We start from the raw sequence: 23,481 nt of genomic DNA, 5'->3' as shown, positions 1-23,481 counted from the left end.
AGAATTTTTGGGTAAATGCTCCCAGAGTCCCTTACCTCCCTGGCTGCCTTCTGCACGAAGCGCTCGTCGGTGACGCGGAAGGCGCGGCACAGAGCCTCGGCTGGGTCCTGCTGGAACATCTCCTGGTGCACCATGTTCACGTGCAGGTGGATGGAGGCATAGATGGCAGCATCCACTCCTCCATGGCCATCAAACACTGCGAAATAAGCTTGTTCTTCTTGGTCCTGCCAGTGGAAACACAGCGAGGAAAGAACTCAGGAGAAAGCAATGCAAACAGCTCTTTGGATTGTCTTAAACCTGTGAACCTGGGATTTGTGCTGTCCTCATTAAATTGCAGTTAGGGACAGAGTCTCCAGTGGAAAAGCAAACTACCTTCACCACCTGCACTTGCATCAATGGGAAATTTCCACCTTGTTGAATTCTACCTGCAAACTGTGAGAGATGCCCTGCCAGAATCCCCTGTGTAGTGCTCTCAGTGCTCCTTGGGTCCCATTTGTTACAGCTCAGTCACACAACTCAAATAGGAAGTGCCATTCTCATCAAATTGTGCAGGAGATTTTGTGACTGCAGAAACCACAGAGAGAGAAGAACATCCAATACAGTTTGCATGAAGTCTACATCATGATTGGAATCCACCAGGGATAAAATGCCAGTACAGTTGAAATGTGAAGCCAGCCAGCCTCTGCTTTCACTCTTTTTTCTTAAATCTAAAACATGTCATCTTAGATGCCCGTGTTTAAAAAAAAAAACCTGCATGTGCTCTCTCATCAGAAAATTGTGATTACATTCACAAATCAAATACAGCAAAATCACTCATCTTCAAGGCAGTTTTCTCAGCTTCCCCTTCTCTGTTCAGAGAAACAACGCAGTACCAGGAGACAGCAACTCCTGTGCCTATTCACACACACAACACCAACCCACTGACAGAGCCAATTCAACCTTGACAGCCAGCTCAGTGACTGGAATATTTGCACATTGTAATTTTTAGGTAATGGGCTCCAACACAAATTGGAATAAGAAAGCTGACAATTGACAGGCAAAGGAAACATCTGCCTCTGTTTGCATTAGTATCATTTAAAGGCAAGAATGTGGATGGGGCAGAAGATAGTTATTAAAGTGACAGAGTGTAATAAAGAAGCAATTAGGCAGCAATTTGATCCTTAAGGTAAAATTCTTGTCACTTCTTTTTATTTTCCATCCCTCAGTGTCCAGTTTTATATCTCAAGGAAGGGCAAGAATGAGTTTCTGATCAATGGCCACATCAAGAAATTAATGCAAGGGAAGACAGGCCCGAGTTCCAGCAAACTACTGACATTGCTAGAATCTTGTGTGAGCTTCACCCCATCGTCCTCCAAATTTTGTGTTCAGTTTGGCTTTTTTACTTTCTTTCCTTGTTTTTGCTTTTGGCTTCTTCTCCCCAAGAGGAAGGAGGGAAAAAGCAGAACAGAGCCACCTCTTGTTGCCAAGTGGCAACTGTAAGGTGACCTGGTCAACAGCAACAGCCAACCCTCCTCACGTCCATCACCTCTCACTTCTGCCTGCTTTCCCCAAGAACAGCAAGCCACGATCAGAGGATCTCTGTGTTTACCTCGAGGTTGAAGAGCATGTTGAAGTCAGGGATGCAGACATGCTTGTCCTCCATCTTCCTGCGCATGTTCTTGATGGCGTGGATGGAGGTCTCGTAGTAGCGGTGGGGCTTGGGCTGCAGGGGGAAATCTTTCACCCAGTTGCTGCAGATCTCGTGCAGTTTGCTGTAAACTAAACGGGCCAACTTCACCGTCTCCATCTCTGGGGAAGGCACAAAGCACAAATGAAAGCCTTGAGAGTGTTATTCAGTGAGAGTTTTCTCCCTTGCATACATTACAAAGATGAAACAAAACCATTTTTGCCGAGCGGTTGATGTCAGCAGGGAAATTCTGGGCTCTGATGCATGAAAAGAGGAAGCCAAACTCACCATAATCAGCATTCATCAGTAAGCAGCTCATTGTTTGTTTGTCTTTTTAACTTAAACATTTCCCCATGCCTTTGGGGAACTCATTTGCAGCAGCAGAGAAAATGAAAGGCAGGGAAAGCGCTGGGTGCCTCGCATGGCCCTGCTCAGGGTGGTGCTGCTCTGACAGGGACTTTGTCATGGCACAGTGTGTCATGTACAAAACCCACCCTCCATAACAATGACACACTGGGTTTGAACCAAATTCTCTATTCTAAGCACCATTTCACTGCAGAGCTGAGGCAAGACAGTGCAAATAATTTGCAGAAATTAGTAGAGTCGTTTCAGGATGTTTTGTGCACTTTCAGCAGTGCACAGGTGCCTTCTTAGCTATTTCCAGATTTTCTATTATTCCCGTATTCCTGATGGTGGTGTGTCAAAGAAATCTGCATGAGCAAATGAGAAAACCATAAAGGCCTCAAATTTAAGAAAATGCTGAACTGTCACCCCTGAGAAATTGTCATTTTAAAACGTGAAAAGTCAGGCACTTGACATTTGTTCCGAAATTCAGGAGAGGAAAACAGGAAGTCAGCATCAGAGCTGAACACATCCAAATCTCTTTGTTCATGATCGCTCACCAAAGCCAGGGATCTTCAAAGCTACACAGCAGCAATTCAGGAGTGCCAATCACTCCTAGAGGAGGAGGGGCTCTCATGCAGGGAGGAGAGGAGAGCGTTACAGCGTCTCTTGGTTCACAGGAATTCTGTGAAGAGCCTAAAAGCAGCATTTACTAATTTCTGTCTACAGTGAGCAGGGGGCCAAGACCCTTAGGAACAAGATACTGTCCCAACTCTGTTGATTATGAGTTGGTTCAATCAAGAGGCATTAAGCTGGAAATAACACTGGATAAATAACCAAAAGGAGTTTCGGCTCCTTGATCACACAGCTTCAAAACCAAGGGGTGGAAATCAAAGAGCTGGGTCATCCCAGCACTGCCATGGTGTCTGAACTCCTCACCTCACCTGTACTGCTCTCACCAGTGCCACCAGAAAGCTCTTTGCTGGGGAATATATTTGACAAGGGAACAGGTCCAGCCTGATGTGTCCAAATTCTATTTTCCAGAGGAAAGCCCACAGCTTTTGCTCTCCCAGTGTGGCTGTTGCACCTCTGCAGGAGGATGGCAGTGACCCCAGTGGCCCTGCTGAGATCCTGCCCCCCCTTCCCAGGGGACCATGGTGGTGTCAGCATCATCAGGAGCTGCTCGTGAGGTTAAAACAGGAGAATAATAAAATACCACAATAAAAACCACCCCCTCACAGCTGGAAATTACTCATCAATTGTTAATGTTGCGGTGCTGAGCTGAGCTGACTCAGCTGTCACTGCGGTTGTGTCACGGAGAATTTCATTTCCCTCCTGCTGCTCCCAAATCCCCAAGGCTGGAAGTAAAGCTCAGCTGCACCACAGTGAGTGGGAAATCCAGCTCAGGAATTTTTGTTCCCAAAGATGACAGGGCAGAAGCAGGGTAGAAGCAATACCAGGAATCAGATCCTGCTTTTTAGTGCCATATTTTGCGAGCTTTGTTGAAAAGGTGGTCAGTGTGAAAACAGAGGTCAGAATCAATGGCCAAGGTTTTCCTTAATCTAGGAACTCTAGATCTCTTTGGAGGCCTCTAGGATCCATCTCCTAGAACCTGGAATGGGATGTTGTGATTTGCTTGTGACATCTCCTGGATATTTGATGCCACCAGCAGGTCACACAGTGCTGCTATCCAGCCTCCTTTGGTGGTTCCTTAACAAAGCCAAACTTCCATGTGATTCTCTTCCTCCACAAAAAAATCCCAAACCGAAATGTCCTTAACCTGACCTTTCAAAAAAGAGATCCAACATCATTCAGTTCTCATGGAAAATCTCTTGCTCCTCTCCAGTGCAGCTGGAAGAGAAGAGTCATGGTCTGTGACTCAGCTATCCACTGGCACAAGGTCACCCCAAATACAACAGACCCCTATTCTTGCAATCCTATATTTGTGGACTCAAACCAGTTTTTCTTCTTTTAAGATTTGCATTCTTCTGTCATGGAGCTTCTCATTTCCTTTCCACCAGCACACCAAGAACTGCTTTTACCACTCCTAAGTACAGGACATGATTTGTCACGTTGCAATTCTCAGAGTGAAATGTGCCACTAAGGAAATTTGAAATAGCTTTTTTTTTTATCTTCCAGCAAATTCAAACTTGAGGCAAATCAGGTAAATGTCTCCTTGTATTACACAGAGTAAAAATCTTTCTGGGTTCATAAAAAAAACTGACATAGAACTGGATATTAAAGCCAGGCAGCGAAATTCAGCTCGGTTTCACATTCTGCAGCAGCTCAAACAGCATCAGGGCACAGTGAACTCAAAGCATCAAACTTCAAGATGGAAAAAATCCCATTTTCACCACCTGCCACACTTTTCTCTATTTTCTTTCAAAGCATGAAACTCTCCCAGTGTGGCACCACTGAGCGCAGATCTCTAACCACCCACCCCAGGTTTCTCCAGGGACTCCCCTGGGAAGGTTCTCGAGGATGGAGCTGCTGCCACCCCCAGTTTTGTCATGGTTTTCTGGGCCAAAGCTTGCATTCAGGGCTGATGAAGCACTGATGGAGCTCAGGTTTCCAGAGAAGCTGTGGCTGCCCCTGGATCCCTGCAAGATCCCTGCAAGTGTCCCAGGCCGGGTTGGATGTAGCTTGGAGCAACCTGGGACAGTGGAAGTTGTCCCTGCCCATGGCTGGGGGTGGCACTGGATGATTTTTAATATCCCAAACCATTCAGTGACTCTGGCATTCTATGACACTTGAGCTGATGTTGTGTTTTGGAAAATTATCACTTATATTATTTGAAATTGCAGGGTTTGTGTGAAACTGTTGCTTTCCTCCGATGTTCTCTCTCTTCCTCTCCCCCTAAATCCTCACAATTTAACACTTCACATTGCATCAGCAAAGGGATATTTTATTTCCAAGTACCCTCATTATGACAATTCACCTCAACAAATTGCATCTGGAGTCCTATTCTTAGTGCCTGCTCCAGTCTGTTCCCATCTCAATCTATGTTTGCATCTGTGCCTTACAGACCTAGATATATTTAAATGGCAGTTTCTGTAGGTGTGAGGATTTTGTGGTGGGGTTTTTCTTTTCTTTTTTCCCCTTTTTTTCGTTGAATTCTGTAGATATTCTCTATGGAGGCTTAGTCAACATTTCCTTGGAGACTGTCAAATATTTATGCAAGTTTCAGAGATCTCAATTTGAGATTAATGAAGGCTGCTCAGCCAGAACAATGACAAATCTATTCCATTTACCTGCTCGGCAGGAGGAGGCAGCAATACCTACAGAAAGGGAACCCAGAGTATGTTTTTCCTGTTTCTTAGGTTTCCAAGGGCCTCTGGGGAATACAGCAGAATCTTCCTTTTTGAAGAGCCAGATTTATAGATCATCTTTATCCCCAGAATAATTTACACAGTGTTTTTAATCAAAAAAAGGAGGGAATGGACAAAGTGGTTTGGGGACTGTGTTTTCAAGATCAAATGGCAGAATTCCTGTCAATACATGTGATAAACATTGGTCTTTGTTGTAATGAACAGCCCAGCAAATTTTCAAGGTTATTTAGGCCAGCAGAGTCCTGAAATGATTTAGGGTGCATGACCTTGAGCTGGATACTGCAAAAATCTTGTCAGCCAACACAGAGAAATGAGGAAAAGGAATTTTCTTCCTTTTAATCACGAACTCTCTTTCTACTACCTTTTGCTAAAACCATATAAAAAACTTACAAGCCATAGTAAAAACCACACTGACTGAAATAATTCAGAATTAAATTATCTCTGCCCACATATATTTGACTTTGCTCCAAGGATGAGGGAGGACAACTGGCACTTGCCAGCAGAACCACATTGTATAAAGTGCTGAGAGAGAAATTCAGAGCCATCAGACGCAGCCGTGAAGCTGCACTTGAAAGAGTGATTTCAGAGGTGAGGAAGCTCTGCCTGAGAAATTAGACCTCTAGCTCTACCAGGAGTGGTGGTGAGCTCTCCATGAACATTTTTCCATCAATATGAGATGTTTTTCTACCAGAAACCCTGCCCAGCTCCCTTGAGGTGCACTTACGGATGATGCTGTCGGCGTTCTCCACATGCTTGGGCACGAAATGCGCCGAGAGGTCACTCTGCAGGACTTCATCTGCAGTTGCTCTGGCTAAAGCAGAGGCCAGGAATGAAGGGCAATTACTGGAAAAGAAAAAGAGAAAGGCACAAAAAGATGTTTTAGTGTGATTCAGCAAGGTAACGTAAGGGTATTTTTTGCTAAGGTTTTCCTTTGCCAGACAGCACCTCAACCCTGCAGCAAGACCTCGAACCCACTGATGGATTTGAGTCACCCTGTTTCACTCTTATGTTCCCTGTTTCTGAAGTTTTAATATTTCAGTTCATAACCTCTATTTAAATTCTTTTCAAATCTAGACTTGAAGCCTCCAGAGTCTGTCGCACAACTGTACATTTTTTACATATGTATGATATGCTTTTAACTCAAGCTAAGTCCAGTTTCCTCCTAAGATTTGGAGTTAGGATTCCAGAATTCTTCAGATTTCAAAGTGTCCAAAGCCTCTCCAAGGGGCACTGAAAGTTAAGGTTAACCCATATGGAGCTGATGTGCATGAGGTTAAAAAACTCCCTCAGGAATTATCTCTATCCAGAGTGAAGTGGCTTTAACTCACTGGAGTTTAATTAAACCTGGTATCCCCCAAAGTTAATTAATCTATAGCAAACCAAGGCCACTTTAATGTACATTCTCTCATTGAAAAGGAATTTAATACCTCTTAACTTATGTGTGACTTTGCATTTCCCATTGGTCACTGCTGGCACAGCCTGAAACTTCCTGTTTCCACAGAAATTATTGGGGTGACAATGTCATCCCCAAGACATTCATTCTACTGTCACAGAGAGACACAGAGCCAATTTCAGTCCAGAAACTCTCCCTCAACCACAGAATTCCATCTCAGAAGTCCAGCAAACAGGCGATGAACAGAAACACTTCCTTAACCTATTTCTTCTGTTTAACATACTATAAATGATTCAAGTATATTATATTTAAGTATATTATATATTGTATTATTAAGAATAATTAGACCAGCAGTTACCAGCAGGGCACCTGCAGGAATCTGAACTCATTTCCAAATCCAAGGCTTCCCCTGACCTGCTCAGTGCCCAAACTCTTCAGAAAAACCAAACAGCAGAGAAAAAATGTCCCTGACATGAGGAACCTCTGCTCTGCCTGGGCTTGGGATGGGGGACAGCAATGTCTGTGAATACCCAGAGCCATGAACATTTGCACCGTAAATTTTTGATATTAAACTAAAAGGTGCATTTTCAGGGGTGTAGCAGGTCAGAATATTTCCCCCAGCAGCTCCAAGTGCTATTTACATGTCCTCACAGCCAGAGCCAGCAGTTCCACACAGCAGCTCTTTATGCAGCCAGAGAGTGCATTTCCATTACAATGCTAAACCTACACAAAAAGCTGCTAAAGATGTTATTAGATAAATCAGAGGATTTTAAGTACATCCTTCCTGATTCTCTGGCAGCGTAGGTGTGTTTAGAACACCCACAGTTGCATTGCAGCAATCCTGGAATAACTCTGGGAAGGTATTAAGTCAAGCCTAAAAGTGCTCTGCTTCCATCAATTAAGTTTGAGAAAACCAGTCTGAGGTGGGTTTAACTCAGCCCACATATTATTATGTTACCAGCTTAACACACAACTCCTCTCCATCCTGATAGCATTAAAGTGGGGAGGACTTTGGAAACGCCTTCCCTGTGCAATTATTCTGTGTTCTAAATCTAATACAAACACTCCTACCGGAAAAAAAAGAAAAAAAAAAGAGATGGCAATTTTAAAATTCATATTGCATGGGAATTCACCACTGGGGTTTGAGCAACTGATCAATTTGGAGGGGAAAGGTAGAGGAAATAAATCAGCTGAAGGCTTTCCTTCTATGTCTGGCCACTCTTTGTCCTAATAATAACAGCTGCTGGCCGAAGAATTAATTGCCCTTGACATTTGTTGATCACAAAGCTTCTTATGTGGCTGTTGCAGACTGTGCCATGTGAGCAGGGAAGTGACCACATGCAGACAGATGACTTCCTCTTCCTGATTAGCACAAGTCAACATTTACTTCTCTCACTTGGCTCCTCAGAGCACTTTGAGTTGAATTACTTTTTCCCTTCAAGGAACAGCAGATTGCACTGGAGGTTTAAAATAGCTTTGAAGGCAAACTGCTCTGAGGACACTTCATTACTGCTACACCAAGACAAATGGAGAGGCAGCTCTGGGATCTCTGTTTTCATCACTAAAGTGAGCACTCAGGTGAGAAACTACAGCATCCCACAAAACAGCAATCCAAGAAGGGCAGTTCTTCCCTCTCCTCACAAATCCCAAAAAGAATCACCAGGATCTCTGGGGACAGGGAAGGAGCTTCCACCCTGCTGCTGGTGAAATCAGGGATTACCTGCTGGCTGCTGGAAAGAAATTCTTTTGCCACATTCTAGTTGCTCAAATGTTATTATTACTCATGAAGTTTGACAAATTGAAACTGGGAGGGCACAGTCTTGTTTAGCAGAGAGCTGAGAGCTCAAATGCCTTTGTCTATTCATAGCTGTGCCACTAACTCAGCAGCTGACCTTGGACGAGTCACTTCACCACTCAGACCTTCATTCCTCATCTGCAAACAAGGGATGAGAATGTCATTCCCTCGGGGACAGGAGGAGGAGGAGGAAGGCTGCAGAAGGCCTAAATCTGTGTTTGTGAAGTATTCTGGGATTCTTGAAAGAGCCCAACTGAAGGGAAAAATACCAAGATGAAAGTGGGTGATATTTTCAATCTATAGAAGATTTTTACTTTCATGCTTTTGATCGCTTTCATAGTTTTTTCCTTGCTCTATTCTCATACACTGCCAGAAGTGCTAAGTGGAACACAGAGGCAAACAACAGCTCTGGATAACTCACAGTGTCACCAACAGCTGCAAGGAAGGGGAAAACCAGCAAAGAGAAACCTCGAGTTCTTAAAACTCAGTAATCTGGAGCATTAGCGTAACTGATGGGAAAATGATGTTGCAGCCCCATTTTTGTTGCCCAACATCCACAAAGAGGGCCACCAGTGCTGAAAATCCCCAACCCTGTCATGGTGTGGGGTGGCTGATGAGGCATCACTAACCCAAACAAAGCAGGGAAAGTGGACCGAAACGAACTGGGGCTTTCAAGGGCCAAACTGGGCAGTAAATCACAGAATGTACAGTGTTCCTGTTACCTCAAGAATCCCCTGACACCACAGAACAGCAATTGTTTTAGTTAGAATGAGGAATGATTTAAATAGAAATGCTATTCAATCTGCTGAAACACAAAACAAATCCACAGGCAAACAGGATAAAGCAGCATATTTGGTTTCGCACAGCAATCCAAGACCAAGAACATGACCTGAAAAGAACCAAGTACAGCACATTCCCAAAAGGCCTATAATTTACTGTGTTAGTAAAAGACTTTGTGGGGATGACAAGTTAACTGCACCCTTTCCAAAAGACATTACACCAGGGATGCAGTTTGGGAAACACTCCTGCTCATGTGGCCTGTTGCAAGCTCTCGTTAGAAAGCGACTTTTGCCAGATTCAATTTGAGAAAAACCTCATTTGTCCCCTGCCTGTATTTACAAAACATTCCAAAGTCTCATGAGACTTCTTCCAGATGGAGCTTCAGATACAGCCTGGAAGCTCTTTGAAGAAGTCTTTATTATTGAGAGTTCCCATGCTGTGAAGTGCAGCAGTAACGAGCAGAGAAATTCTTTGGGAAGCTCCTCTGGCTGTTTCCCCAGCCCTCCCTTCCTCCACCTCCTGTTTCCTTGGCCATCCAGAGGCACTTGGAGCCAGCTGAGGGGCTTCTGTTTGTCTCCTAGGTCACCCAGGACCCTGAGGGGAATATTCTGTGGAGCATTCCAAGACCCCAAAATGATTATGGATGTATCCTCTAACTCTGCCAAGAGGATGCTATTTCCAGCTCCTGTCTCTGCAGGTTCTCCTCTCCTCCCTCCCAGAGCATCTCTCTGACCTGTGCTGTTCTGCTGCTCTGCACAGCTGGTGGAAGTTTTGATGCTTATTTAAAGCCTGGGCACGGTGGACAAATGGAGTATTATTATTTTTTTCCTAACACATGGTGAAACCCTGCACTAGATTTTATCTGCTGCAGTGAGTTACTAAAAAAAACCCCGGAATACACACACACACACACACCAAAAAAAGAAACAAACAGAAAAAACAATGCACCTTTTAAAAGCTTGCATAACCAAAGCTCCTTGAGAAGTCATTTGAGCTGGCAGTGGTGAGACAGTAAAGATGCTTGATAAATCTGTTTGAAGGAGCTGCAAACGTGCTACCCAAGGAAGCTGCTATCTATAGGCTTCACAGAGACAGCTGCCTGCTCACATCCCCAGCCATCCTGTCCTTGTGCTGACAGTTGTAAGCAGCAGAAATATAATACACAACCCTTGCAGAAAGACACAGTTTCAGATACATTTATCATCCCCCTGTCTGTGCAGACACTGCGTTTACCAAATATTTAACCTTTTGCATTGTGCTCGCTGACATTTTCTACACCATTTTGATAGAGATACGTTCCTGTAGTTAAGTCTGTCTGAACTGGATGTTAAAAAATACCCAAACCAGAGGTGCAGTGCTCATCAGAAAACCTCTGCCACAGCTGGATTGGGATGCTTCACCAGGGAAACCCTTGGCTTTTAGCACTCTGCTCTCAAAACATGAATTAGGCTCTGATGCATTTTCTGCTGCGTAGCAAGTCGCTGTTCCTTTCTCCAGAGGGTGAAGTGCACATGACATAAAGCCACCCAAAAGGCAGCAAGACAAAATAAAAAGGTCACCTTTGTCTCTTTGATGAGGTACAATGTCACGAAGGGCAGTGTGTATCTAAAATATAAATGCTTGCTGACCACAAAGCACTCATAAGCATTTGTGATTTAACGACTGTCAATAAAACCCCATTGACACCGCAGGGGTGAACTGTGAGCAATCCAAACCACACAAACCAGCTTTTCCCGAGCTCCTGGCTGGATAAACTGCCTGGGCATTATCTTTGAAACCAAATTCTATTCTTTCTCTCACTCATCACTTCACAGTGTGGCAGTTCTGAGGTTACTCATGTTCCAATCTCTGGAGCTGATGCCGTGGCTGCTTCTGGAACGACAGAAATCACCTCCTGGAACACAAACAAGCCCTAAAAATCCAGGATGGATCTGCCAGGAGCTGGAAGCCAAATAACTGCAAGAAATTGAATTCCCAGAAGTGACTGTGGGATGGTTTTCTTCATTACAGCGAAGAGCTGAAGATCTGAAGTTTGCTGTTGAAAATCACATCCCAGCACTTCACAGCCAGATTGTATCCATCTGTTATTAAAAGGAAGGGAAAACTGGACTTTGAAGAAATGCAGAGAGAAATGGACCACAATCCATGAACCTCTGGTATAACACCAAGATGTTGAGGATGTAGCTACATAGACTTACCCCCATCTAAATCAGAATATTTTCTGCCTTGAGGAGGAAGATTCTGAGGGATTGGATAGTTTTCTAATAAAATCTGAATTGCTGCTATGCAACGCACCTTACAAAATTATAAAAATATTATTATAAAATATAAAACACCCCAACAAGTCACTTACTTGATGGGCTTTGATTGTGCAGCTTGGTTCTTTCATATTCAGCTTTGCAAATGCAAACACACTGTGAAAACAAATCTGTGTTTACCCTATCATTAATGCATCAAAATAAAGGTAATTTATTGGTATTACCCACTCATGTGACTTTCAGGGATTTATACTGAGAGGAAAGATCCTTCTGGATTTTGTTGTTGTTTTACAAGGATTATCCTGCATGTTTACAGAGCACATTCTCTGCTCAGGATGTGAGTGTGAGCAGAGCCCTCCAAAATCCACTCAGTGCCCACTTGGCACCGCTGGGAGCAGAATGGGGACAAAGCCACCTCAGTGCCAGGTGCTACTTACAGGAGAAGTGAATTTCTTCACTGGAAACAATGTCAACAGCAGTTACCTCACAGTGAGTTTCCCTGCCAGAGCAAGGCCTGTTTAAAAGCTCTACAGGACATTAAAAATGTCATTGATTTTTCTCTCTTTGGCGCTCAGTCAGTTCGAAAGTCAGCATAATTCAATATCTTTCTCCTGGTTCCATTAGCAAAGAAAGGAATCCATGCTTCAATCTATGCTGCCTTATTGGAAAAAGTAATTTAATTTTACATCTGAAAGTGTGCCAACATCAGCATAAAAGCGTACACTGTATACATCAGATTTAATTTATGAATTCTGCATTTTGTCAAGCCAGAATGAGATGCTGTCTAAAATCAATGAGAGTGTCCATGCTCCTTCTGAAGGTACTTATATATATTCTTTTTATTTCAGATATTTTATGTCCTAGCTGGAGTTTTTGATGATTTCTCTCCTTGCTATAAAATATTGATGACACAGTCTCTAGAAAAGTTCATGTTGCAGCAAAGTTGCAGAAGAGTTCAGGCACACCCTTTACTTACCACTGATTCATGCCCTAATTTTTTCTCTCTGTTATAAATAAACTTCCATTGATACTTCCCTTAAGTGGAAGAGATATACCAAGCAAATCTGATGTACCCAGAAGTACAAGATAAATAAGAATCCCCCCATGCAGAGCCTCTATTTTATTAGAAAACACATTAACACACCCAAGTCCTCTGTCAAAAAGAAAAATGCATTTTGCTGTTGTAGCTAATGACTTAATTTCAAATAAATGAAATAAAATGCTGCACAGCAGCACAAACCCTGCTTTCTCCTGCACATCATCATTAAGACAAACACATACAAAATGACTTCTTTAAAGAAGGAGGATGATGTTGCCTTTTCAACTGCTCAGCTCACAGTAACACCCCACAGAGCCAGGCCCCAAATCACTGCTCCTCTTGGAACATTTCTCTTCATGTAACTGAGAAAAAACTAAGAGCTGCAGGCCAGGATTTCCAAATGACATTTGATCACTTAACTTCTTTCAACCCATTGAACAAATATCAAATATAAGGCAAAACACAGCCCGGAAGATTTATGGCCACTGAGTCAGCAGCGAATGTTCCCTCGCTGCCTTCTCACTCCTGTGCAATGCACTTCATCACACAAATGGCTTGGGTGTTTATGCCAGATGTAAGATTAGATAATTACTCATCCAAGTCCTGGATGTCAACTCTTTTTGGTGATAAAAAATTTATTCCGAATGCCCCATTTGTAACCAGTTGACTTGCAAAAGCATTCTGGTGTTCTGCAGTGATCCATCTCGAGATGTAATTCCGTGCAGGAATTCTGTGTTGGTGCTGCACCAGTGCCCTGCCTGGTGTCAGCTCTTCCCAGCATGGAATTTTGTGTCTGCAAAATAGGGACAACGCTATTGACCTCTGGAAAGCAATTTCAAAGCCAATGATGAAGTGCCAGATCTTATTAATTAAGCCTAAAGTGGGGATGGAGCAAGAGAACAGCAATTCTGGTTCCCAGAAAATCCTGCTGCTCTTGTGCATGATGTGAAAGAGAAACAAACCAAAGCAAACATGGAAAACAATGCAGTGCCTTTAAAAATAATTTTACAGGCAGGCATGCAACTACAGGCAGATTCAAAGATTACACAGTGGGGCACATTAAAGATTTTATTGGAACCTCAAGTTGACAATTACTGGCATTGATGCCTGTGGAACAAGAGGCTGGAGGGATAAAAGGAGCTCCATGATTGGGGTGAGTGCTCTTTTAAAGGAAAAACCCTTTAGTTACTCAGGAAGATCCCATCCTAATTCCTGCTGTCACTTGTCCTTTGCAGAATTGCAAAGGATAATGGCAGGTTTAGGGGTTTAGGCTTTTTCTTTAAAGGATAATCAAAATGTTTTAGCTATTCTGTTTCACATTAAAGTCCCTAATGCATTCTGTTCTACTGAGCCACATAGTTATTTCAGTCATTCTTAATAAATAACAGTTGCCAGTAGTAGTTAAGCCAACAGATCTGAATTATTTATAGTGTTGAGGAACAGAACAGCAGATAAAATACATTAGGGCTTTGGGTTGTTCTGGCCTGAACGACACAATGGCAGCCTTTAGATGTTTTTCACCAGGCTGTAAAATATTCTGTTTCCAATCCTGGTTTAAAAGATTTCCTAAAGAGGCAGCAGCCAAACCTCCAGCTATCCATCTTCAATAATCACTGTCATGAACAGCAGGTGAGAGACTCTCCCCAGTATGGCACTGGCACACAGTTTGATTTCACTGGACAGGTTAAATGGCTACTTAGGATTAATCCTAAATTATTATAAATAAGCAGAACTTATTTACTTACATACTATTTAGCATGGCTCTGTGCCTTCCAGTAAATTATTTAAAAGCACCTCATCGTGTTGAACTCAAAAATTTCTCTTCTCCCTATGCCTATAATCCTTTTCCCTTCAGCTGGAAAAATGCAAAGATATTACCTGCATTTCACAATGGCAAATCCAACTTCACATTCCAGGCTGGAGCACAGAAATCCCAGCCCCTGCCACTCCTTTTTAGGAGGTCACATCATGAAACATTGAACACAGAAAAAACAACAGGGACAGAAATTATCTTGACATTAACTTGACAAATGATGTTCCACACAGCTGTTGGGTTTAATGCTCTTTGTAGCTTAAAAAATGCATTCCAATATCTGTCCTGATGGGCTGCTGGGATAATGTGCCTCTGCTGGGCACTGGCTGGCTGGGAATTTGTGGGAATATCTGGCTTTCCCACCTTGTGCTGACATCACAGGGGACTTCAGCAGTGGGAAATTCACTGTACAGTCGATTCACAGGGAGACTTGTGCCCACAAATGCCAAGGAGAGATTTACACTCAGATGCTGCAGGGAGAGGAACTGGGGGAGTAGTTGTAGCAACATAAGCTTCAACCAAACTGTTTTCCTTTTATAGCTCACCTTCCACTTCCTATGTGGGTCTATTTACAGCAGGAAATGCTGCAAATTGTAGCATTTCTAAGGAGGAAAAAAGAGAAATTCTGGAGAGGTAAAAATCCAACCAGGCTTTCTCCTGCCAAATACTAGTGAAATGGAGAAGGAATAAATAAATAAATAAATAAATGATAAAAAAATCTGTGTACATTTCCCAGTCTGTTATAAGGTAAAAAAAAATTTTAAAAATCTGTTACCTTTTATAGCTGTGACATTACAAATCTCAGCAGATTATGGACATTGTTTCTCCACCATGGACTTCCCAATACAACACAAATTCTCTCTCACAAACTCTGCCTATTCACCAAAACTTGGGGCTTTGTTTATGCAGCATAATCACTCTTTGTCTTAAAGTTTGATTTGTTGCATTTGATTTTGTATGAGATAAAATCACCCATTTCAGAGGTGACAGTGCAGCTCATGTAAGAATAACCCAACAGCTCTGCTTTCCCTCTCCCCCCACAAAGAAGATTGTCAACTTCTCCCCTAAGCTTATTATCAAACCTGTGATCTCTTCAGAGGAGGGACGAGCTCTAAATATAAGAAAGAATCTGTTACATAATACCCTGAGCAAGGAAGCAGCACAACAGCCTGAGCCAAAGAGGAGTGGAAAAGAGAGGAAAATCTGTGTCATTGTCCAGTGCCAGGCTTTGTAGAACCATCCTGTGCAGAGCCAAACCTCCGGAGAACATGGTATGATGAGCAAAACTTGGGGGTTTATCTCTGTGCAAGAGAAACAAATGCAAACAGGTGACATTATCTGGCAGTCGATTCAGGATGTGGCAGAAATTTACTCAGATCAGAAGAAATCTTCCTCAAACAGAAGGAGGACTTGTTTGAAGCTGCCTGAAGGTGGATTGTAAATAATGCACTGGTGAGGACTGAGTCACCCACGGTGATGAGGAGGCTCAAAGCTGCTTCAAATGGAGCAATGTCACTGCTCTAATCAGCAGTTAAGAGAGTTCCTCAGGAGCCACACTATCAATTACCCTGGTAATACATATTCAGGGAGGCAGGGATAAGCAGACACAGAGAATACCAAATCAAAACATTAATAAAAAATAAGGAACCTTGGGAGACAAATTATTATCTTCTATGTCTACAGTGCTTTGTGCATTCCCAAAGGATTTAGAATCTAAAAATAAATGATTACTTGTACCAGCACTGACATCCAAGCTACCTTGGATGAAAAGCAGCAAATTGCTAACCATGGATAGCAACATTACACAATTGTTTTGAACAAACAGCAAGAAATGGACCATGCTGGAAAGAGCAGCAGGGCTCTACACAGAAATTGAGGCTAAAATCTAACCAGAATAATGTGAATATCACCTTGATTTTCTACACCTGTGATGGGATAAAAATGAGAACTGTCTGTCTTGATATCTCATCCTCAGTCTCCATCATCCTTCTCTCACCACACTGAGACACTGCCTTGAAGGAAAATACTCAACATCTGCAGCTAAAATACATTTTTAAATATGTATATACACATGTGTGCTTAAAGATGAGCAATCACATCATATTTCTTGGGAAAAGAAAGAGGGAAAATTCCTGGAACAGGTAGAAGATCAAAGAAAAACACATAGCTAACCCAGAAATCATTAAAACCCTGAGGCAAGTAATGGTTTGAAAACAAATTCAATCAATTCTGTCTCCAAAACACACAATGGTAATGATATTGGTAAAAAAAATATATCTACCAATGGTTGAATAAATAAAGAAACAAATGGAACTCTGCAAGGCACAGCTCTGGACTGAGGGTAGTGGTAAATTAGAAGACTAATGATATAACCACAAAAGAACAAATTCAGGAGGAAGCAATCAAGTAAAGATACAAGTAGGTTTTCTTAGCAGGAACAGAAAATTCTCTGACAGAGTTTAGAGAAGAGCCAGAAAAGTGCAAGAAAACAAAGCACCAAAAAAAAAAAAAAAAAGGACAGTATTCAAAATCCACCCTGGAAATTGTTATGAATCCTTTTTGCCAGGTTTATCTGTAAAAGCCTGCTAATGGCACACAATTGGATCTATCAGAAGCACAGTCAGGCAGCACCAAGATTCCTCAAGGGCAGAGAGTTTTCAAATCCAAACACAGGTGCTGCACCCGCCTGAGTGAGCTTTTTAATGAGGCATGGAGGCGACAGAAGAGACACAACCGCAACGGGTTAGATTGAAAATAATATAGCGAGGGGAAAAATAAAGATTAGGAACACCAGCTGAGCTGGGAGATAACACGAGAGAAGTTACTGGTAAAGCAAGATTTGGGTTATAATAAGCCAGCAGTGGTAAATTGGAAGATGTAACGTGATAGGAGGCTGAGCGCTGCTCCTAGTTCTGGGGCTGACAAATGACACCTCTGCTGGCAAATCATTTAATCCCTGCACTGCCATCTATCTAGGAGTCAGAGAGGTTTATTGCCTTAAAACTTTGGAAGAGTACCACGAAATGTAATTTATTAATACCTGAAAACTGTGCTTTAATCCTCAGATGGAAGGTGCTGGGGAAGGATAAGGTATTTACAAAGTTAGGACTACCTCATAAAATATTTTTGTATTTTCTTCAGTGAATCCTCGTCTGTTTCTCTCCTGATTCAGTTCATTATTTCACAGGACTCCTTGATTTGTAGATGTAAAAAAATAATGAGCTGATGGCAAACATCTCACTTTTACCAAAACTGGGTGTCTTCTAATATTCAACATGGGTTTTTTGATCAGGGCTGGTTATGTCATCATCAGCCATCCCACCATTTTGCTGAAATCATTCATTTGATTTGTAGATTTTTAGCAGCACCAAAGACAGGGAGAAAATCACTTCATTCCCAAATAAAGTTCAGCAAGGCTGGAGCCTGAGCTCTGATTTACTTTCACCTGGCTGAGATGGCAGCAAAAGAAAATGCTCATGGCAATAAAATAGAGACATAAGAAACCACTGAAGAAAATAAAAACTGATGCCCACAAGAATGGAGTTGACCTCCCAGTGGCACTCAGAGCCCAGACAGCCCAAGCTCTCTCACCCACAGGGACAGCTTGTGGCAGGAGGGCTGAGAAATCCAATTAGGGAAACTTCCCAGGCTCCCTGTTTCCAGCTGGATATTAATTCTTGATATTTAGGAGAACTTGTCAAGAACAATTGCACAGTTCCTCCTGAGCCTGCAGCTCTGAGTCACCATCACATATGGGGAAGGTGAGCTGCATTTGGACAACACAGAAGGGTAAATTACATGGGGTTTTTTTAAGGTCTCATGTAGCCCTTATGGGACCATATTTTTTATTTATTTAATGTTGCATTTCTCACATCTTCCCCTTTTTAAAAGAACCATGAAAATATCATTAATCTTCACAGGGATCAATCATATTCCTGAGCATGGAGAATTTTGTATCTCTGGTACTTTCCTGCAGGAATGGCTTAAAGGAACCAAGGAATATTCCTTTAGTATTCTTCCTCCTCCAAAATGGATTGTCCCAATCTTCCTAGCAAGGAAACTGGAAAAACTGGAATGAAATATTAGCATTTAGACCCATTTTTTTAAATACAGATCTAATCTTCTTACAAAGAAAATGTCCATTTTGATAGCAGGTTTTATTTAGGCTGAAAAAAGGAATATATGTGGCTCTTTTAGTATATATGTTCAATTTAATGTGATCTCAGTTGAAAACAAAAGTGAATATTACTGATTTTAACACCTCAGTGATCAAAGCTCTTCTCTGACGCAGAGAACAAGAAAAATTAGCAAGGAACAGAAGAGAGGACATGAAAAATTTGCAGGGAAAAGAACAATAAAGTACAATAAGACACGTCTGAGTAACTGCTCAGGTTCTGATATCTGCAAAACCTGACCAAGAGAGAAAGAAAGAAAAACAAAGAAAGGGGAAAAAAATTAATGGAATGATTGAGATTAATTTGAGTACTTGCTGCTGCAATAATTAAAGACCTCTTTCTTATCATGTGAATGTCTCGGGCATCCCATTCATGAGGGAGATTGACACACTGATATATTTTATTTCCCAGTTAGAATGGATTTCTCTTCCATTGCAGCCACTCTCTGGAATATATTGAAGGAAAATAGTGCAGAAGACTGATAAGGGGAAGATGCAGTGAATAACTTTTAGTCAGGACTGCAGAGAATTCTGCATCCTGGATCCACCTTGGAAAAAGGACCAAGATGGCAGCACGAATTGGATATTTCTCCTCTCTGTCTTTTCTGTGGATCTTTTCACCCTCCCACATCCCAGCCCTTGCCCACTCAATTCCAACAAACCCCTCTGGTTCCAAGGATGACAATTAACAAAGACCTCCCAGCATTTTCCTTGGATACCCTTCCAGGTAGAACTGTTTCCTCCAAAAGGGATTGCTGTGAAGTGAAGGTGCAGAAAAAGACAGGAAATGCGAAAAGGTCAGGAAATAGGGGGAAATAGAGGAATAAAATCCCTGGCTGTACTCCAGGTTGTTCCAATAATCTGTCTATATCTATTTCCTTCAAAATAGATATAGATATATCCTTCAAAACTTCTCCCTATTGGAAATAAAATGCCTGTTGCAATATCATATTTAAAAAAAACTAAAGCAGCAACTAATTAAAAAAAAAAAAAAGAAAAAGAAAGCAATCCCCCAGATTTCTCACTCCATGTATTTAATACGAGGTTGTTTCCTGATGAAACCCTTAGTAAGTGGGAGTACTCAGGGAGACACTTGGATTTACATAAATTTGAGACAGAAAAATGCTGTTAGAGTAAGTCCATGGCACTGCATGGTTGGGATTGAGTCTTGCAGTAGAAATTACACCAGGCTGCAGACAGACACAGTGCTGAGTCTCAGGCAAAATTCATGATTAACTTCAGGGTACATCCTTAAATTCAGTCATTGTCCTCCCCTTTAGCATATTTACAGTTTGTTCATGCACAATATGCCAACTCTAAGTTATTATTTTACCTTGTTTTTAAGTCCATTTTATCATTGCCACACACATTTTAAATATGACTCCATGCCATTCCTAATAACTTGATTTCCCCCCTTTTAAAAGGAACAGTACACATATCACAGCAAAACTCAGCAGTTAATATAATTTAGTGTAAAACTACACACAATTTTCAAAATGGATAGTGGAATTTATTGAAGAGTTCTGCTAGACTCAACTTGATATAGTGCACCATCATGCAGTGGAATAGGTAATAACTTAAGATTTTTTCCCCATAATGGCCACTAAATTCAAAATCTAATAATTCTTCTATAAGAAATTCATCTGCTAAAGACCCAGATGAAGCATAAGCCACTCACCAGAAGATACAGAGGTTCTCAGCTTGGCAAATGCAGAAGAGATTTAAAAGAATCATCCATTTGCCTTTTGGGCACAAAAAAAAAGAATCAAAACAGCTCCATGAGCAATATCCATGAGCTGGAGAGATCCAGGATGGGAATAGCAAGGAGCACACCAAGCAATGCCTGGTGAAGAGTTTACTAAAAGGGCAAAGTGGCAGAACCAAACCCAAATATGCACCACAATTCTCACAGCCAGATGACTCCCAGGCAAGGTGTGTTCTTCCAGCCATTCCTATCTTTTTTTTCTGGTTACAATTTAATTTCCCTTTGGGGGAACAAGAGGAAAACCCCGTTGAGATTTGAAGAGAAATGTGTAAGATGAATGTATGAAGGCTTTGGAGGCTGCAATAGCAAACAGCAGATGGCTGAGGAGTGACTGCACGCCCCAGTTCACTGCTGGGCCCTGCTCCTGTTGTGACGCCAGCAGAGCCCTCCAGTGAGTTCCAGCCCAAGGATCATGGATTATCCCACATGTGCTGCACTGGAGATCCTGCACAGGCTGTGGTTACTCACCAAAACACTCCTCAAACTCAAACACTGTGGTTACTCACCTCAAACACTCCTGCAGCCATTATCCTCTAGTGGCTACAGGATTCATTTATCCACTACATCCTCTAGTGCCTACAGGATTCAAGGATAATATCTATTTTCTCATAATTTGTTCCCCGACCAAATTACTGCAGCTGCAGTAAAGATTTTAACTGTAAAAATGCAAATCAGAGAGCAGTGAGAAGGATCAAAAGTTTAGAAAATGTTGCTCATGAATAAATGATGATGGCTGAGGAAACACCAGAACTCACCCACGGAGCAATGAGGTCGAGGAAGACTTGATGTTGATTCCTGTGCTGATGAGGAAGGGATAAACATTACTGAAAAAATTAACAGGAGGGATTGAGTAGGAAAACTTTCCACCTGTAACTCCCACCACCAAGAACTGGAATAGCCTTGCAGAAGGAGGTTGTGGGAACTCCACTGCCAGGAGCTGAGCGAGGTCAGGAAAGGAGCTCCCAGGATATGGTTTAGATTTCGTGAGTTCTACCTTGAGCAGAAAGATGGACTCAATGACCTCCTGAGCTGCTTTTCAGCCCTATTTTCTATGGCTTTTCTATTCTATTAAAAACATGTGAAATCTCCCTTAGCTCTTTTCCTTAAAGGAAGGAGGGTAATTCAAGAGACACCGGATCTCCAGAGCATAGTCCTTAATTAATTAACCTCATAACGTAACCTGCAGTCACATTGTGCAGTGTTGTGTGGTTGCCCCCTCCAGCTCCTGCCCTACATTCTGGTTTCTTCTGTGGAATGTGGAGCTTCAGCACAAGGAGTGGTGTGTCCTGACTCTCTGGGAAATCAATGGGAATTGAGGTGACTAATTAGGAATTGTAATCAGGCCCTTAATCCAAAGCAATAGAAAGACATGCCTTCGGAATCCGATTAGCTGCTTAATAATTCAAAACAGGCACCCAATAATATATTGACTGCCTGGGAAAAGGCAGCTTTGTCTGAGGCTCAGAGCCTCACATTTCCACTGAACTAAGGAAAGACAAGCCTCAGTGAAAGCAAAATCCACGAGGTGTCTAAGTTGGCTGGAACATTTTGGGGCTGTTCTCAGCCAGGGCTGCTCATTTATGGCTGTAAAAGGCTGTAGGATGAAGAACCAGCTCTTCTACATCTGTTTGTAAGGAATGCCTCTGTAATGATTTCAATTCTTCTAAGATTTCTCTGCCCTATTAAAAAAAAATTGAAAATTTTTTAGGCAGATTTTTGGGTGCGTTACATTGGCAACACCTTTTACTCATCCCCTGCTCTCATCCCAGCTGCTGAGAATCAGAACTGAGAGACTTAATTACTGCACCTTTCAATAAGGATTTAATTTTATTTTTGTTCTTTCTGCTGCAAATGCCCATGAATCAGAGGGTCACTTTAAGCACAGAATTCAATTTAATTATACTCAAAGGCATTTTTATCATTAAACAGGTCAACTTATTAAAAAAATATCTCGATTATGATTAATGGAAAGCCTGGCAGGCAATCCAGGAGAGTTTCACTCTGAAAGCTCTCACATCCATTTGTTTAGATTTGTTTACTAAGCACTAGGCAAGGTCCCACTGAATGAACATGACAGCATTAACTGAAACTGCATTCAATATTTATTTGTAAGTAGATTTTAATGCGTATTTATTGATTTTTTTAATGGGAATATTTACCAGTATTTCTAAACGGAACCATTAATTGCTAATAAAGGCAGGGGATGAGAAAAGCAGCACAAAAGGCCATTGACTGAGAATATGACACTGAAGAGGATCTGGCAACATCCTTCCCAAGGTGCAGAGTGATTCCATGGGATCAGGTCCATCCCTCAGCTAGGACTGGATCCTTTCTCAGGTAGGACACTGTTTTAATTACATGCCAGGGAGGATGTCTCTGATGGACTATCCTCGTGTGAACCAGATCTAAATAGAAAAACCCATGCTGTTCATGAAAGCCTTGATGTGCAACGTGGAAGAGAGTAAACATTCTGGAGAAAAAAACCATTCTGGATAGGAGGGAACAGAAGAAAAGGAAAGCTATTTTCATGCTTGGGTTTTTTCAAGGCAAGCATTTGCATATTTTTGCTCTATTTCGTATGCAACTCCGTGTAACATGATTTCTGTGCTATTTATAAGGCTAAGTAGTCAAGTAACTGTGGGTTTTATATATCCCCTTCCTTTATGCTCCCCATTTTCATTAACTGTTTGTTTTCTAATAGTTCAACAGGCCTAGAACTCATCTGTTTATTTCACTGCATGGTCAATACTAATTTGAAAATTTGTTGTTATTTTTAACCACTTGCTCTATGTGGAAAAAAGAATTAATTGTATTATTTTAAGCTAAAGGCTTTAAGAGATAATTACACAAGGATGCAAGGGAAGAAGTAAATTCAAGTTTTTACTGTTTTTGCCTTCATCATGTCCTCATGACACAGAAAGGGAATCAAACTGCAGAGATACAAAACTCTTAGAATTACCTGAAAGGAGCCTGACTGCAAAGCCAGTTCTTCTCTGGACTTGAGGGCCACAAGGAACACTTTCCTGATTCACCCAGGATTACTCTATGATCCTGAGAGTAGATAACCACAAACACACAGATCTCTCAAAAGGAAGAACTAGAAGCAATTTCTGTTCTTGGAAAAAAA

At 41.8% G+C, this 23,481-nt stretch overlaps 1 protein-coding gene across 3 annotated transcripts in view; it reads right to left on the bottom strand.

Moving 5' to 3' along the window:
• Nucleotides 1-23,481, bottom strand: part of PPM1E (protein phosphatase, Mg2+/Mn2+ dependent 1E) — a 58,574-nt gene that overhangs the window by 6,298 nt on the left and 28,795 nt on the right. For all 3 annotated transcript variants that reach the window (XR_014855739.1, XM_085078448.1, XM_085078449.1), the window contains exons 2-4: nucleotides 6,062-6,180; nucleotides 1,589-1,788; nucleotides 36-224 (exon numbers count right to left, since the gene is read on the bottom strand). Coding sequence is in view for 2 of the 3 variants with exons in the window: in XM_085078448.1 (XP_084934574.1) it covers nucleotides 36-224; nucleotides 1,589-1,788; nucleotides 6,062-6,180 (508 nt within the window). In the remaining variant the exon portion in view is untranslated. The remainder of the gene's footprint in view (nucleotides 1-35; nucleotides 225-1,588; nucleotides 1,789-6,061; nucleotides 6,181-23,481) is intronic.

The sequence above is a fragment of the Lichenostomus cassidix genome, chromosome 19 (genome assembly GCF_008360975.1).
Source record: "Lichenostomus cassidix isolate B80296 chromosome 19, HeHo_3.0, whole genome shotgun sequence".
Lineage (NCBI taxonomy): Eukaryota > Metazoa > Chordata > Aves > Passeriformes > Meliphagidae > Lichenostomus > Lichenostomus cassidix.
The sequence above is the reverse complement of the archived record's forward strand: the minus strand, read 5'-3'. Positions and strand labels throughout refer to the sequence as shown.